This window comes from Lathyrus oleraceus, chromosome 1 (assembly GCF_024323335.1).
Source record: "Lathyrus oleraceus cultivar Zhongwan6 chromosome 1, CAAS_Psat_ZW6_1.0, whole genome shotgun sequence".
Classification (NCBI taxonomy): domain Eukaryota; kingdom Viridiplantae; phylum Streptophyta; class Magnoliopsida; order Fabales; family Fabaceae; genus Lathyrus; species Lathyrus oleraceus.
The window spans coordinates 100642546-100660940 of record NC_066579.1 but is presented as its reverse complement, the minus strand read 5'-3'; the positions used below and the strand labels follow the sequence as shown (position 1 = coordinate 100660940).

At 42.5% G+C, this 18395-nt stretch overlaps 1 protein-coding gene, 2 long non-coding RNA genes and 1 pseudogene across 4 annotated transcripts; 3 read left to right on the top strand and 1 right to left on the bottom strand.

Annotated features, from left to right (window-relative positions):
• The first annotated feature begins 6256 nt into the window (after nt 1–6256).
• Nucleotides 6257–7444, top strand: LOC127093831 (uncharacterized). The gene has a single exon (XM_051032737.1). It carries the CDS (start codon nt 6257–6259, stop codon nt 7442–7444), a length of 1188 nt encoding a protein of 395 aa, XP_050888694.1.
• Nucleotides 7445–11359: 3915 nt separating this feature from the next.
• On the top strand, nt 11360–12035 carry LOC127119398 (peroxisome biogenesis protein 2-like; annotated as a pseudogene).
• A 1312-nt stretch (nt 12036–13347) lies between these two features.
• Nucleotides 13348–15196, bottom strand: LOC127119406 (uncharacterized). Of its 2 annotated transcripts, none has more exons than XR_007802802.1 (3): nt 14249–15196; nt 13690–13743; nt 13348–13603 (listed from the first exon to the last, which is right to left on the bottom strand). It is a non-coding gene; the product is annotated as an uncharacterized LOC127119406 (long non-coding RNA). The 2 variants fall into 2 exon arrangements; XR_007802803.1 differs by having other exon boundaries at nt 13708–13743.
• Nucleotides 15197–16186: 990 nt separating this feature from the next.
• LOC127119393 (uncharacterized) lies at nt 16187–18027 on the top strand. The gene is made up of 3 exons (XR_007802798.1): nt 16187–17118; nt 17626–17661; nt 17766–18027. It is a non-coding gene; the product is annotated as an uncharacterized LOC127119393 (long non-coding RNA).
• The last annotated feature ends 368 nt before the right edge of the window (nt 18028–18395 follow it).

Sequence of the window (18395 nt, the reverse complement as noted above, 5' to 3'; positions counted from 1 at the left end):
ACCGTTTGTTGGAAGAGATGTTGTTGGCCGAAGGGGTTGAGAGTCTAGAGCTGATGAAGAAAGTACGTAGAGCGTGGGGCAAAATACAGCGGGTGGGAAAGAAAGACCTGGGCAAACAGCTGTGTACTGTGACTACCTCCTATGCTAATTGGGTGAAGTCAAGGGCCAAGTTGATCAAACTGCCATACCCGTGGGAACCTTCCATGTGCATCAAAGCCCCCAAGCCATTTGTCGCTGTCACTTCTGAAGTGGATCGCCTCAAGGAAATCATCAAGAAGTTGAAAAAAGAGAACGCCGGTCTTCGTTCCAGCCTGATAAAAGTCACCTCAGAGAAGAATACCCTGAAGGCCAGCCTCAGTCAAAAGAGGGAAAGGTTCAACAAAGCAGATACTGACATCCAGATTGAGCAAAACAAAAGGAGAAAGGTGGGAGATGCTCTAAAAGGGTCTTTTGAGACCATTACGAACAAGAAGAAAGAGTTAGCTGAAGCCCAGTATCGTGCCTGCAAGCGAGAGATTGACTACCAAGGTCAAATCAAATCTCTACAAGACCTATTGGAGAAATCGCTAAAGGAGTTGAAGGATGAGCAAGATCGCGCCAAGAAGCTAGAAACAACCCTCGCATAACTCCAAAGTGACATTGACAAAAAGGTTTGAAGAGATACGATCCTTGAATCGCCATGCCCATCAAAACTTGGAGAAAAGGAAGCAGCTGCAAGAGGAAGCTACCCAATGGGAAATTCAGAGTCATCACTTGTAAGTTCTCTTAGACTAGAAGGAAGAATTCGTACAAGACATCTTGAATGGACCAAGTCTTTCCTTAATACATAACCTCGTCAGAGATGCCCAGTATTGGACAGACAGACATGCTCGCTTGGCCGAATTTGCTAGCCAATCACTCGAGGACCTTCCTGGGTTATTGAAGAAGGCCTATGCTGACATGTTTCCTCAGAACACCCCGAAGACTGTTTTTCATTTTGTTTCTGTATGTAGGGTTGTTATGGGAATGATCAAATTTGATCTTCATGCTAGTGCATCGAAATGACCTCGAGTTGTAATAATTTGTACTGTTTGTCATTCAAATGAATAAAAGAGATTTTGTTGAAATGCTTATGTTGTCTTATCCTTGCTCACTGTATGACTATGTATGCACACTGGCACACTAACACCCTAGAAATAATATTTTTTCTATTTGTTAAACATGCATATATTACATTCATAGCATAAAGCTGTCAGAAAACAAAATGCTTACACTCGCCGTTTTACTGCAGCAACAACGACGACTCGTCACTCGTACTACAAACGTTCAAGCAAAGCTAAGATCATGGCCGAATACGAAGCCGACAATGTTGCTGTTCGTGAATCCCTTGCCCAGGTGCAAGGAGAGATGAATGTCTTCAGGGGCAATATGGAGACCATCCTGGAGCTCTTCCAATCTCAGAGGAACCCTGCCTATGCTGCTGCCAATGTCACCCGTGCTGCTGGGGTGACCATTTCTGATGCTACTGCTGGCACTACCGTTGATCCTCCGGCAGAAACTATGGTGCCCAACACTGGGAACCGCCAGGTGGTACCCGCGGATCCCACTAGGCTTGCTGCTGCCTACCTGTGGGGAATGCCTCCTCACCTTGCTGTCAACCTCACTAGTGGGGGAGCTTTCTTCCCTCACTCGGCTCTCGCCACCGTTGCAGGAAACTCTGGTTTTCTTTGGGTTCTCCCTGCTCTCCACACTACTCCGGTCATTGTTGTTGACCCGGAGGACAACCAGGGCCAGGTCCTTGACGACCTCCCCAATGATGATGAAGACTATCGAGGCCCGCGCCTCCACTTCCAACTGCCCAGCCAGACTGCTCAAGCTACGAGCACTGGCCAGATCCCCGTCCCTTTTGGCTACCCAGGGGCAGGACCTGTGCCCATGATGATGACTCCTGCATCCCAGTATATGCAGACAGGGGCACCTCAGACTCCCAATGCTCAACCTGGGATGCAATACTTTCAACCCCCCACTGCTGCTCAGACTGTGACAACAGGTTTTTCTTACCCGCCAATATGGTTCAATCCGAGCATGTCAGCGCCAATTGCTCCTGAAGCCTCTCGACCGGCTAGTCAGGTCGCTCCTCCTGTTGTTTATCTGGCCAGACCAGCAGATTACCAACTCCTGGACGACAGAATAAGGGCCATTGAGGGCTTCTCTTCTTTTGGGATAGATGCTCGAGACCTTTGCTTGGTCCCGAACGTGGTGTTACCCCAGAAGTTCAAAGTGCCTGATCTCCCGAAATACAATGGTCTTAGCTGTCCTCGCAGTCACCCCACCATGTACTGCAGGAAGATGGCTTCGCATATTGATAACGACAACCTCCTGATTCATTGCTTCCAAGACAGCCTGATTGGGGCTTCCTTGGATTGCTATATGAGTTTGGAGCACTCGAAGATCCGATCATGGAGAGAGCTCTTTGAGGCATTCTTGAAACAATACAAATACAACCTTGACATGGCTCCGACAAGGCTCCAACTACAGAACTAGTCACAAAGGTCTAATGAAACCTTCAAAGAGTATGCTCAACGGTGGCGCGAAATGGCGTCTAGGGTTCGACCAACACTACCTGACAATGAGTTGGTTGACATATTTATGGGCACGTTGCATGGGCTGTACTTTGAGAAAATGATTGGCAGTTCATCAACAAACTTCGCCGATATGGTCACAATTGGAAAACGTGTTGAAAGTGGGTTGAAATCGGGGAAAATAACGGACACGACCGCGTCGCAGTCAGTCAACAAAAGACCGCATGGGGGCTTCACGAAGAAGAAGGAGGGGGAAGCAAACACTGTGATGGCGAAGGCTCTCCCCCGACATTGAGTTCCGACAACCCCTATGCCGTATTATCCATACAAGTACATTGCCGCAACTCAATACCAACAGCCGCCTTTCCAATATCAACCGCAGAGAGACAATCGAACATCAACATCCAATCAGAGAAATCCAAACCAACAATATCGAGCATAGAACCGAGGGAACAATTTTGGGAACCGCCCCCAGTTTGACAAAATCCCGGTGCCGTACTCCGAATTAGTCCTCAATCTGGTTCATGTGGGGGCAATCATACCAAAGAAACCGAATGTAAAGACCAATCCTTTGCCGAATCATAGCGGCGCGTCAGTCAACGCCGTCATTGAGGAGGTAAATGCTGAGGTCGTACTGAAAGTTGAAGAGGTGAAGACTCCGATGTTTGTTGTGTTACAAAAACTTGAACAATTTGGGTTTTTAGAAGAGGTGCATGAAGATTGTACAGTATGTGAGTTTGATCCCGATAGTTGCGAGCAGTTGAAAGAGTGCGTGCAGGCACTAATGGACCAAGGTTTAATACAATTCTCTAAAGCTCAAGCAGCAGAAGAGGTAGAGTGATTGAACCGATAACAATTGTATACAGGAAGAAGAAGGTTGAAGCTCCTCCCAAGAGGATTCAGCCGATCCATTTCCGCGTCCCAACTCCATTTCCGTATCAGAACACCAAGGTAGTGCCTTGGAATTATGAGACTACATCGTAAATGGGAGGGAAAGAAATCTGCATTCCTGATACAGAGATCATCAATATCGCTGGAGAGGGAGGCATGACTCGAAGTGGCCGTGTATTTGCTCCTAAATACATTCCTATGGTGTCTACAGCACCCACAATTGTCTCACTTAAAGAGCAGGCAACTCCTACGCCCACACCGCAGGCAAAGACAACTGTACTCGCCACTCCGACCGTGACGGCTGCTCCGGTGGTGACGAGAGTTATTGACAATGACAAAGTTGCAGAGGCCAAAGTATCCAAAGGGAAAGGGCCGATGGTTGAAAAAGAACAGTCTGAGGATCACAAGAAGAGTATCACCTTTGAGGAAAGTCAGGAATTCCTCAAATTGATCAGAAAGAATGACTTCAAGATTGTGGAACAGTTGAATCAGACGCCTTCTAAAATATCCATTTTGTCTTTGCTATTGAGTTTTGAGGCTCATCGCAAAGCATTGTTGAAAGTTCTAAATACCGCTCATGTGATGCAAGATATCACGGTCGATCAATTTGACGACGTGGTTGCCAACATCATCGCTAGTAGGTATCTGGGATTTAATGAAGAAGAGTTACCTCCTGAGGGAAAGGCCCACAACAAAGCACTACATATTTCGGTCACATGTACTGACTCTCTCTTATCCTGAGTCCTTGTTGATACTGGATCCTCGCTTAATGTATTGCCAAAATCTACATTAAGTCAGTTACAGTTTAAGGGGCCCGAGATGAGAACCAGTGCACTGATCGTCATAGCTTTCGATGGTTCCCGAAGGTAATTGGGGAGGTTGATTTGCCGATTTGTGTTGGACCACACCAGTTTGATATTACTTTTCAAGTCATGGACATCAATCCAGCCTACAGTTGTTTGTTGGGTCGACCGTGGATTCATGTCGCTGGGGCAGTCACTTCTACTTTGCATCAGAAGCTGAAGTACTTGATAGATGACAAGCTGGTAATTATGTGTGGTGAAGAGGATTTGCTGGTCAGTGAACTTTCGTCTTTCAGATATGTCGAAACAGATGAGGGGATCGTCGAGGTTCTGCTCCACTGCCTAGAGTTTGAAAATGTCAGTTCTGCATCCGCCAACAACAATCAATCATCTGCTACCATCATATCCTCAGCGAAGAGTGCCAAGCAGACATTGGAGAAAGGCCCTCTTCCTGGTTGGGGTAAGGTCGTCAATGTGGCAGAAAAGCGCGACAAGTTTGGTATTGGTTATCACCCAGCAACATGCAAGGTGAGTCCAAAGAAAAAGCAATTCAACCCGGTCAAGTTCAACAGCGCCGACTATCAAAATGAGCATACCGTAGCGGTCATCGAAGAGTCCAGTGGTAGCAAGCCAGGGGCATCCAGCCTTGTTCGCAGATGTCCTCCAGGATTCAAGCTTCCCAACTGGATGGCCACCGTGATACCTATGGTGTACTTGGAAAAAACGTAATGCATTTTGTTTTCTCCGTCCCTCGTCCTTGCCCGAGACGAGAGGACAACTTGTAAGGACCCCCATGTTTAAAAGTATTATGTGAATAAATAAAAGTACTTTTTTGCATGCAAAACTCGTGTTCCTTTTCTTTCAGATATTTTTTGTTTTCACTAAAAACAACGAAATGGCAAAAGATTTCTTTTTCTTTTTTCCACTTTTTCTCAAAAATAAAAAGAATACTAAAATAAGCTCATCATATGCAGAGAAAATAAAATCACCGATTACAACATGGCTAAAATCAACTATGAATCTGGACTTCCAATCAACCGAGCTGAAGATGATAGTGAGGAAGATTGCGAATTACCAACTGAACTAGCACGACTCCTTGAGCACGAGGAGAAAGAGATTCAGCCATACAAAGAACCAGTGGATGTCATTAATTTGGGTTCTGAAACTGACAAAAAAGAGGTGAAAGTAGGGGCATCTCTCGCTAAGCATGTACACTCCGAGTTGGTAGATCTGTTACGTGAATATGTGGACGTCTTCGCGTAGTCGTATCAGGATATGCCAGGGTTAGACACCAGCATTGTTGAACATCATCTACCACTCAAGCCTGAATGTCCTCCAGTTAAGTAGAAGCTCAAAAGGACCATACCCGATATGGCACTCAAGATCAAGGAAGAGGTTAAAAAGCAACTAGATGCTGGTTTCTTAGCCATTTCTGAGTATCTGCAATGGGTTGCTAATATCGTTCCAGTTCCTAAGAAAGATGGTAAAGTCAGAATGTGTGTAGACTATCGAGACCTCAATAGAGCCAATCCAAAGGATGACTTCCCTTTGCCTCATGTTGATGTTTTGGTTGACAACACATCTCAATTCTCTGTCTTTTCTTTCATGGATGGGTTCTCCGGGTACAATCAGATAAAGATGTCACCAGATGATATGGAGAAGACAACCTTTATCACGCCTGAGGGAACTTACTGCTACAAAGTCATGTCATTCGGCTTGAAGAATGCAAGGGCAACATATCAACATGCCATGGTAACACTCTTTCACGACATGATTCATGAAGAGATTGAGGTTTACGTGGACGACATGATTGCCAAATCCATAACTTAGGAAGATCACTTGGTCAATCTGAGAAAGTTATTTGTCAGACTCTGAAAGTTTAAACTGCGTCTGAATCCAGCCAAATGTACTTTTGGAGTCCGATCAGATAAACTTCTGGGTTTCATAGTCAGTCAGAAGGGTATTGAGGTTGATCCCGACAAAGTTTGAGCCATCCAAGATATGCCAGCTCCCCGAACAGAAAAGGAAGTCCAAGGTTTCCTTGGGCGAGTTAATTACATCTCCAGATTCATATCTCACCTGACAGCTACCTGCGAACCGATTTTCAAGTTGTTGAGAAAGAATCAATCGATTATGTGGAATGACGATTGCCAATGGGCATTCGACAAAATAAAGAAGTACTTACAAGAACCACCAATCCTGGTACCACCGGTTCCTGGTAGACCACTCATCATGTACCTGACAGTGTTGGATGAATCTATGGGTTGTGTTTTGGGTCAACATGACGACACAGGAAAGAAAGAACATGCTATCTACTATCTCAACAAGAAATTCACTGAATGTGAGACCCGATACTCACTTTTAGAGAAGACTTGTTGTGCCTTGACTTGGGTTGCTCGACGCCTGAGGCAATATATGATTTGCCACACTAATTTATTGATATCCAAGATGGATCCAATAAAGTACTTATTTGAAAAACCTGTTGTTACTGGAAGAATTGCCCGGTGGCAAATGCTGCTCACCGAGTATGATATACAATATGTGACCCAGAAAGCAATAAAAGGGAGTATTATGTCTGACTATCTAGCTCACCTGCCTGTTGAAGGCTACCAATCATTAAAGTTTGACTTTCCAGATGAGGACATCGTGTTTATCAGAGGTTTTACTATGCCAGGCTTCGAGGTAAGCCTCGAACCAGGATCGCGATGGACGCTCGTGTTCGATGGTGCTTCCAATGCCCGAGGTCATGGTATAGGTGTTATTATCACTTCTCCAACTGGTTTCCACATCCCCTTTACCGCCAGATTATGTTTTGACTGCACCAACAATATGGCAGAATACGAAGCATGTATCTACGGTTTAGAGGCGGCGGTCGACTTGAGAATTAAAATCCTTGAGGTATTCGGTGATTCAGCTCTAGTAATCAGTCAAGTGAAAGGCGATTGGGAGACTCGAGATAGCAAGTTGATACCCTACAAAGAGCATATCAGAAAACTGATCCCTTACTTTGATGAGATCTCCTTTCATCATATTTCTAGGGAAGAAAATCAGTTAGTAGATGCTTTAGCTACGCTGGCATCTATGTTTAAAGTCAAATGGAAGAATGAGGCACCATCCGTCCAGATTGACCACTTAGATGAACCTGCACATTGTCTAGCAATTGAGGTTGATCCTGACGATAAGCCTTAGTTCTATGACATAAAGACATTTCTGGAGAAACGACAGTACCCTGAGGGTATATCCATTATCGATAAGAAGGATCTAAGAAGACTCTCTTCTAAGTTCTTCCTAAATGGTGATGTGTTGTATAAGAGGAATTATGATTCTGTACTGCTCAGATGCGTGGATAGACACGAAGCTAGTACAATCATAAGGTCCATACACGAAGGTTGTGAGGGTGTACATACGAAAGGTCCTGCTATGGCTAAGAAGATTCTCCGAGTTGGTTATTATTGGACAACAATGGAGGTTGATTGCTACAACTTTGTGAAAAAATGCCATAAGTGCCAGATATATGGTGATAAGATCTTTGTACCACCAACTCCGTTGAATGTCCTAACTTCTCCATGGCCCTTTTCTATGTGGGGCATAAATATGATTGGGATGACCGAACTTAAAGCTTCCAATGGACATCGATTCATCCTAGTCGCTATTGATTACTTCATGAAGTGGGTCGAGGCTGCTTCATATGCCAATCTCACTCGACAAGTGGTTACCCGGTTTATCAAGAAAAAGATAATCTGCCGCTAAGGGATACCTAGCAAGATCATCATTGATAACACCAGTAATCTGAACAATACTATGATGAGGGAGTTATGAGAAGAATTTAAGATCGAGCACCACAACTCTTCACCATACCGGCCCAAGATGAATGGCGTCGTAGAAGCAGCTAACAAGAATATCAAGAGAATCGTCCAGAAGATGGTCAAGACATATAAGGACTGGCATGAGATGTTACCTTTCGCCTTGCATGGTTACAAAACCTCAGTCCGCACATCCACTGGGGCAACTCCATACTCTCTGGTTTATGGGATGGAGGTTGATCTACCAATCGAAGTTGAGATTCCTTCACTCAGAGTCATCATAGAAGCAGATCTTGATGAAGCTGAATGGGTTCAATCTCGATATGACCAACTGAATCTAATTGAAGAGAAGCGTTAGACGCCCGTCTGTCATGGTCAGTTATACCAAAGGCGTCTCAAACAAGCTTTTGATAAGAAGGTTCTTCCCCGGTCGTACCACGCTGGAGACCTCGTGCTCAAAAGATATTCTGCCATTCACTCGGACCCGTGAGGCAAATGGACTCCCAACTATGAGGGACCGTTCGTAGTCAAGAAGGCCTTCTCAGGTGGGTCTCTAATCCTCAATAAAGTTCAGTTATTCCATCCAATGTGTTGTTCAATGTTTTGTATGCAAAATAACTGACTTGTCTTAAATCATATAATGCTTTAAAATTTTGGGGAATAATAAAAGGCTACATTAAAGAGAAATAATTTGCATTACCGTTGAAATCCGATAAACCTGATAGGTGATGGGTGACTCAACAATAGTGTTGCTTGGATGCCTGTTACATCCAATTGACTGGGGCACCCTGGGGACTCCAGCTGGTCAGTGTTCCTTAGCAAGCAGGGGGTTCCGTGATGGTAGTGTTTGCACCAATCGAAACTTCTTGGTGATCGTGTCCTAATTCTTGACGATGAGTCGAAATCCCGACCATAATAAAGACTCATCCCTGCAAAAGCATGCATCATAAAAAAAAGCATACCTCATGCATTGCATAAGACGTATCCTCCCCACTGGTAACAAAGTCAATCATTTGGACCGACGAATTTCGGGCACGTAGGTATTTAATCCTCTTCTACCTTGAATACATGAAAAGCTTCCGCAATTCCTGTATTAAGGTCCAAGAAAATTAAATAGGGGCAACTGTAGTACCCCAAAATTTGCCCCCATTTTGCTTTTTCATCTAATCCGTAACCTGAGATCCACCTAACCTCATTCATGTCTCACTCATATTCATCATTCATTCATGGTTAACTTCGACTAACAAACATCATAGATTCAAGGTTCTTGTTTCCCATAGCAGGATTGGATTAAAGATTTTAGTATCGCGCATCGTGTGGGTTGCAACCCTGATTCTTGGTCTTGAGAGTTCTTGTTGTTTGGTTTTTGTGCATAGATCGGGCTTCTAAAATCCTAGTTGTGGGCCCATGATTTGAGGAGTTGTTGGTGGAGCTTTGTGATTGGCTTAAAACCCTAATCAGGGATAATTTGTGTTCAAGTGCTTTGCTCAATTGACCTTGGATTCGGGATTCATCAAAACCCTAAGCGTTAGAAGGTCAGGAATCACGTGATCTACTTTGAGGGGGGTGAAAACCCTGGTTTATAACTATGGCATCAGCATCATGGGATATACACTAAAAATTGAGATTTCGTCTGGTTCATCTGATCCATTACGGATGGTTCCTGTGCTTAGAAAATCCATGGTCCTGATTCATCGATTGGGATTCATTCAAAGCTTTACATGGCCGTGATATGCTGATTGGTTGGTATGCATCTGAGTTTATTCTTAGCATGGAGTATTTAAGAGGCACATATTCAACTATCCATAAGAAAATACACACTTTTACTTAAGGTGACTTTTGGTCAACTGTTGTTTTTTTGTTAACCAGTTGACCAGAGTCAATCGACACTTTTTCCTAATCTTTAATTTTCTTTGATCTATCATGATCAATCGTGAAACCAAAGTCACTTTCAAACCACATACCATGTTCAGTTTAAATTTTTCAAACAACTTTTCAAACCATATTCGCTCATTACACGATCGTAAACTATTCAATGACCACTTACAATACTAGTTATTTCTAATACAAAACTATTCTATAACCAATTTCCATTATAGCCTTTCATCCCATCCATGACCATTAGACTCAAACCAAATATTTCAAACCAAAAAGTTACAAAATGCACAACAGAATTCCAATTCCAATCATTCCATAGAGGTAACACAAAATTACACCATTCATTACAATCCCAATCAAATCCCAAAATCACACCCATCCAATCTCCTTACAACAGATCCCAAATCCCATTCAGATTTAATGATAAGAATTAAAAAATTCCACTATCTAAACCACATAGTACAAGATTCATTACACTAAAGACATAATGCAAAACTATGTACATGTTTATTTTAGGCCACATCACCACAAAAGTCGACAATTATAAATCAGTGGCAGCCTATTCCGATGCAAAATTGTTTGAAGACACCATGTTATAAGTTGTAAACAAAAAGTGGACATCAAGCAAAGTAAGCGTTTGATTCTGTGAAGCCTGGAAGTCTTGCAAGTGGGACATCTAACTCTATATGGAAGATAGTGCAGGTGGACTGCAACAAGGCACATCAGCAGTTAGACGAGGATCCAATGGTGACTTGGTGTTACCTCCTGAGTGACGGCACCGAGTGGGTTTGTTTTCTAATCAGGAGAATCAGTCCCTTTATGAATTTCGGTGTCCGGTTTGAGAGACACTCCAAGCCTTCACTATCATTTTCCAGCGGCAGTGAGTCGTGTCGCGACATTCCCGCGCCAGCATCCTTAGACCAAATCCGTACAAGCAGACTTGCAACAATCCGCTAGCAGCCAAACCTGCAGCGGTATTCTGTCGACCCTAACATCAAACCTTGTTGTTCCGGCCCCGCAGACCATGGTACATCATAACCCGACTGCGCCAACTGTTCCATTCCCTTGCGTTCAAGCTCTCCCTGTAATGCCATTATTGCTCATGTGATGATTTCAAGCCCCATGCTTCCCCTCAAATGCCCGCATCATACCAACAACAACCTTGCATAAACCTGTAACATCCAATAAGCCATCATCAAATTACAAACAACAACATCTTGCCTATGAAGTAGTCCTGCATAAACCCTATACTAGCAGGCCAATAACGATGACGTGATAACCTGCAAAACCATTTGTCGAAACTAAACCTCACAAGGAAGGGCTCTGCATCACTTGCCACAATCCTTCAACAGCAGTTGCGCGACATCAAATAACCAGAAACAAAGCATGAACTCTCACTTCCCGCTACCTGTTCTCTCGTTGGACGTCTGTTTCCCTCCCTCTCCGATCAATGATCCCAATCTCGATAACAAGAGTCAACCAAGTTGATGCTGCTAGAGTGGACATTGAAATGTCAGCCATGTTGAAAGATTAGTTGGTAAAAGTATTTACCTTAACGAAGCCAGGAATGCTATTTCAGTATGAAGCTGAGCTTGATGCTTTCCTTGAGTTCTTTATCGGGAGATTCTCAATTGGAGTGGATAAACCAACTCATGGCATTGCTTTTATGAATTGAAGGTAGAGAGATGAACGTGCAGTTGAATTAAGGGCTGAAGTGAGAACTGGTCTGGAGGAACCTGAAATCATTGTCGCTTAGAAGTTTTGGTGTTGTATTTCCGTTGTTGGTGGTCAGTGTATTTAGGCTCGCCTATAATTATTCCCAGAATTTTGTAGGTGGAGTGATACTGAGCGAAGAACGTCAGCACGACGATTACGGGTCTTGGTGCAGAGAATAGAAGGGATTGTCTGAGTTGTGGTACCTCATGGACATGTACAAAACACTAATAATAGAACATGCAGAAACAAGGCTTGGTGTTTGACAAAACGCAGCAACAAAATACAGCAGGATCCACCTGCAATTTCATGATGATAAACAACGAGGTTGGCAACCAGCAGTGATGCTTCAGCAGCAGATCCTACAACGGCTTCTGCCCTGCTGACCACTCCATAACTGCATTGAAAATGGAAAATACTGACAACTGCATGGTCATCAAGTTCCATATTTTCTACCTGACTTCTTAGCTGCAAATCTTCCACTGCATGGCTCAACCTACTCTTGATACTCTATTGTGTTTGATTGCTTCTAGGAAATCTCCCACTTCCTTCTTATATTGGAACTTCGCCACTCTCTGAATTACTCCCAAAGGACTGTGATTCCTCCAGACCGTGCTTTGCATTCACCCCTTGCTTATCTTTCCACAAAGAAGCCAAGTTAGAGAAGCAACTAAAATGAGAGCTGTAAGGGTCGAAAATGAGTATGACAGAAATCTTGGCATTGAATTTACAAGATGGAAATGAAGATGGTCCTACGAATTCCGTTAAGGTAATTGTTGGTGTTGAAGACGACACATCTAAACAACTTCTAATGGCCTCGGCTAAACCTGCAAAATGCAACAGAATTTCAACCAAAGCCAACAATTTTCAACAGATTGTTTCACCAACTGAACAAAAGACCAACAACATAACAAATTCACGGCAATTCATGACACAATTTACCACAAACAATAAAAATTATCACTTTTGTTTGCCAATGGTTTTGGATGTTGTTGAAGCTATGGTTGATGATCTTATGAACGTGTTGGATAGAACTATTGGTTTAGCTAGTTTGCCTCCTCTTCATGGTCGGATCGAGGTGCTTTCCATGTTGTTGGAGCAGAATGGTAAAGTTGATGTCTTGAATCGTCACAAACAGACGTCATTAAAGTTGGATGTGATGCATGGAAAGAACGGTTGCATGGAAAAGCTTATTCAAGCTGGAGCTAATATATTGATGTTTGATTCTATTTGTCAAAGAACTTGCTTGAACTATGTTGCATGTTGTGGCCATGTAGATTTCCTAAAGGCTATTCGTTCAGCTGCTCATTCCACGCCTGTAGCAGATTCTTGGGGATTTGCCAGATTTGTGAATATAAAATGTGGAAATGGTGCTACGTCACTGCATCTTGTTGCTCTCCATAGACAGCTTGAATGTCTTCATTCCATTTTAGCCTCGGGGTTGTTCCTGAAAATTCAAGCAAAGCCGAGAGTTAACTTTAGAGAACTCTGCACCATACCAGTCTGCACTACCATGACCACATGTACACGACCCAACTGAATTGACCATAACGGAATGCAATAACAATCTCCCAACAAATTAACATCACCAGTCCATTACAACCAACGGTTTTCACTTAAAAACCATAACAGAAAGCAAAAAAAACCATAACATAATAGTCATTAAATAGGTTTTCTTAGTAGATTAACAAACCTCATTGATGGAATCTCTCCGCCACACCGGTTTTCGGTTGAACAAGACTTCCAACAAACCCGAAGTAGTTTTTCAGTTAATCCAAGCGGGCATTAACAACTTCCTCTCCGACACCGGAGCAAGTCACAAAAGGTTTATGGCTAGCCTCCGCCGATGGCCAAGGGTGCAGTGAAGTTATGGTAGAAGCGACACGTTGCCTTGTGTTTGGAAGATGGAATGCTTGACTCGGTTTCGCATAGCTTCACAGGGTCCAAGCAACACCTGCATAAGCTAACTATCATTAGCAATCTTTGATCTAACATCTAAAATGATATAGCAGAATCCAGTTCGATTCACAGCTAACGTACTCATTTGTTTCCACACACCAAAGCCTTTCATAAGTCCAAGCCAAAGTTCCTAACCTGCAACATAAACAACAAGTCATTAAAAACCCTTCCAATGTGACATTAATCTAACAGTAACCTGCAACAGCCAGTCAAGTTCCCACTCACTCACTAACCAACATCTACACACATAACTAACTGAGTTTCCCTAATATAACTAACTGAGTTTTTCCATTTAACTCAGTGAGTTGAGTTTAACTAACTCCAAGCCACCCTCAACTAATTCCTAACCTCAATCCGAAGCTAGCAAGTCCCGAACCTCAACTCTATTTAAGGGCTTGATCACTCACATTTTGAGCCCTTGGCATTTTTTGGCATAAACCTGCACTCTCTCTCTCTCTTGCAACCTTTTCCCTCACCCTCACCAGAGCTCTTTTTCTCTTTCAAAAAAGCCATTGAAGCTTCACATCGAAGCTTCAATTCTGCTTGAGCTAAGCCTCCTCAGTCTCTTTTCATCGCTCGTGAATTCAGAAGAGGAAGAAAGAAGAAGAGGAAATTGCAGAAAGCACATAGAGAAACTCACCTGTGAGCGACATCGACGACACCGGAACCTCTGCGGTGCTTCATTCTGGTAAGTTACTTCGATTTATCATAACTAATGGCGTCATGTTTTCATTCCATTGCTAGTGTGAATTGTTAGCCTCGTTTCCATGTTGTTCTTGATATCGGTTGAAGTTTTGGCCTTGAGTCCATTTTGTTGACGTGAAGGGAGCGGAATTAGGGCTTGAACCTTCCAACTACAATTCCTCCGATATGTTCATGATTCCATGCTCTTCCATTTTTGTTAGAATGATTTAATCCCTTTCGGCTTTGTCACCATCTTCTAATCTTCTCCATTTTTGCAACTATGCAAAACCTTCAAGAAACTTCAATCTCCTATCTTCTTCGTCACCTTCCTCTCCACAAAATCTTCACACATCTTCATCGCCTGCCTCGCTTCAACAACCATCGCAAGCGCACACGAGCAAGGCTTCATATCAATCTCAATACGCCGTCGCACACGACAAAGTGGCAGTGCCAACATCCTTCATCTTAAAACAACAACAACGTCGCAAACTGAAGTGTGATAAGCAAAGAAGAGGATCGAAACGCAATCGACGTCAATTTCGTTTTCGAATTGAAGGGAGAAAACCGAATTCGTTCATCTTCGTCAAATTTTGGGTTGTTCGCGCAAGATCGAAGCGATTCCGAATTTCTTGCGCCGTGTTTGTTGTTTCAGTGCCGATTTGAGATCGAATGAGGAAGATGTAGTTTTGCTTTTGTTGCCATTGAGTTTTAAATTTGGGTGTGTGGATCGGCGAGCGTCAGATCAGAGTGAGGTTTTGATTTGAAGAAACACTGACTTAGAGTCGTGGGGAGGACGATGTCAGCTTCCGGTGAGGTGCATCTCACTCCGTTCATGGAATTTCGGTGGAGAATTTCGACTGACCATTTCTTGGAGATTTCGTAGGGATCTTGAAACCCGGATGAATTCTTAGTGAGGCTTAGGCCTTTGGCCCGAACAAACTAGCCTTTGCTTGTTTCACCCCTATTCAAAATTCACCCCTGGCCCAATACTCATGTCCACCATTAAAGTTCTTAGTTAATTCACTAATCATAGTTAATTTTTGTTGATTAACTTTGTTTTTCTTATTAGAATTTACATCATTTTTTATCTAGGTAGGAAATAGGATTTTCTTGGCTTTATTGTCAATTGGGCATTAACATAGAATCGTTTGTTTAAATAGGTTTAATTAGATATTAATGTGATTTAGTTGGATTAGAAACTAGGTTAATCATAATGATTTTGATCCTTAGGGTTAGAATGCAATAATTGTAGGACTTAACATAGAATTTTAGTCATGATTTTAATCAATATTTTGACCTGCTCCCTTAGGACTTCTAACATAGAATTTTAATCAATTTCAATACATGATCCCTTAGGTTAGTTCTAACAATGACTAACTTCAATTAGACCCAAAAATTAGTTCCCTTCAAAACTAAAACAAAACCCCCGATTAAATTGATCAAAAATCTATGTTAGAAGTCCTAAGGGAGCATGTCAAAATATTGATTAAAATCATGACTAAAATTCTATGTTAAGTCCTACAATGATTGCATTCAAACCCTAAGGATCAAAATCATTATGATTAACCTAATTTCTAATCCAACTAAATCACATTAATATCTAATTAAACCTATTTAAACAAACGATTCTATATTAACGCCCAATTGACAATAAAGCCAAGAAAATCCTATTTCCTACCGAGATAAAAAATGATGTAAATTCTAATCAGAAAAACAAAGTTAATCAACAAAAATTAACTATGATTAGTGAATTAACTAAGAAATTTAATGGTGGACATGAGTACTGGGCCAGGGGTGAATTTTGAATAGGGGTGAAACAAGCAAAGGCTAGTTTCTTTGGGCCAAAGGCCCAAGCCTCACTAAGAATTCGTCCGGGTTTCAAGATCCCTACGTAATCTCCAAGAACTGGTCAGTCAAAATTCTCCACCTAAATTCCATGAACGGAGTGAGATGCACCTTACCGGAAGTTGACATCGTCCTCCCCACGACTCTAATCTAGTGCTTCTTCAAATAAAAACCTCACTCCGATCTGACGCTCAACATGAACCCTGCCAAACCACACACCCAAATTTAAAACTCAATGGCAACAAAAGCAAAACTACATCTTCCTCATTCGATCTCAAATCGGCACTGAGACAACAAACACGGTGCAAGAAATTCGGAATCGCTTCGATCTTGCGCGAACAACCCAAAATTTGAAGAAGATGAACGAATTCGGTTTTCTCCCTTAAATTCGAAAACGAAATTGACGTCGATTGCATTTCGATCCTCTTATTTGCTTATCACACTTCAGTTCGCGACGTTTTTGTTGTTTTAAGATGAAGGATGTTGGCGCTGCTCCTTTGTCGCGTGCGACGGCGTATTGAGATTGATACGAAGCCTTGCTCGTGTGCGCTTGCGATGGTTGTTGAAGCGAGGTAGGCGATGAAGATGTGTGAAGTTTTTGGGGAGAGGAAGGTGACGAAGAAGATAGGAGATTGAAGTTTCTTGAAGGTTTTGCATAGTTACGAAAATGAAGAAGATTAGAAGATGGTGACAAAGCCGAAAGGGATTAAAGAATTCTAACAAAAATGGAAGAGCACGAAATCATGAATAGGTCAGAGGAATTGTAGTTGGAAGATTCAAGCCCTAATTCCGCTCCTTTCACGTCAACAAAATGGACTTAAGGCCAAAACTTAAACCGATATCAAGAACAACATGGAAACGAGGCTAGCAATTCTCAAAAGCAATGAAATGAAAACATGACGCCATGAGTTATGATAAATCGAAGTAACTTACCGGAATGAAGCGCCGCGGAGGTTTCGGTGTCGTTGATGTCACTCACAAGTGAGTTTCTCTATGTGCTTTCTGCAATTTCCTCTTCTTCTTTCTTCTTCTTATGAATTCGCGAGCGATGAAAAGAGACTGAGGAGGCTTAGCTCAAGTAGAATTGAAGCTTTGATGTGAAGCTTCAATGGCTTCTTTGAAAGAGAAAAAGAGCTCTGGTGAGGGTGAGGGAAAAGGTTGCAAGAGAGAGAGAGAGAGTGCAGGTTTATGCCAAAAAATGCCAAGGGCTCAAAATGTGAGTGATTAAGCCCTTAAATAGAGTTGAGGTTCGGGACTTGCTAGCTTCGGATTGAGGTTACGAATTAGTTAAGAGTGGCTTGGAGTTAGTTAAACTCAACTCATTGAGTTAAATGGAAAAACTCAGTTAGTTATATTAGGGAAACTCAGTTAGTTATGTGTGTAGATGTTGGTTTGTGAGTGAGTGGGAACTTGAATGGCTGCTGCAGGTTACTGTTAGATTAATGTCACATTGGAAGGGTTTTTAATGACTTGTTGTTTATGTTGCAGGTTAGGGACTTAGGCTTGGACTTATGAAAGGCTTTGGTGTGTGGAAACAAATGAGTACGTTAGCTGTGAATCAAACTGGGTTCTACTATATCAAGTTAGATGTTAGATTAAAGATTGCTAATGATAGTTAGCTTATGCAGGTGTTGCTTGGACCCTGTGAAGCTATGTGAAACCGAGTCAAGCATTCCATCTTCCAGACACAAGGCAACGAGTTGCTTCTACCATAACTTCACTGCACCCTTGGCCATCGGCGGAGGCTAGCCATAAACCTTTTGTGACTTGCTCCGGTGTCGGAGAGGAAGTTGTTAATGCCCGATTGGATTAACTGAAAAATTGCTTCGGGTTTGTTGGAAGTCTTGTTCAACTGAAAACCGGTGTGGCGGAGAGATTCCATCAATAAGGTTTGTTAATCTACTAAGAAAACCTGTTAATTGACTATTATGTTATGTTTTTTTTTTTGCTTTCTGTTATGGTTTTTAAGTGAAAACCGTTGGTTGTAATGGACTGGTGATGTTAATTTGTTGTGAGATTGTTATTGCATTTCGTTACGGTCAATTCAGTTGGGTCGTGTACATATGGTCATGGTAGTGTAGACTGGTATGGTGCAGAGTTCTCTAAAGTTAACTCTCGGCTTTGCTTGAATTTTCAGGAACAAACCCGAGGCTAAAATGGAATGAAGACATTCAAGTTGTCTATGGCGAGCAACAAGATGCAGTGGTATAGCACTATTTCCATATTTTATATTCACAAATCTGGCAAATCCCCAAGAA

Bases quoted from the DNA above. Each gene is read 5' to 3' on its own strand.
- LOC127093831 (XM_051032737.1), top strand. From the start codon at position 6,257: ATGCCAGCTCCCCGAACAGAAAAGGAAGTCCAAGGTTTCCTTGGGCGA.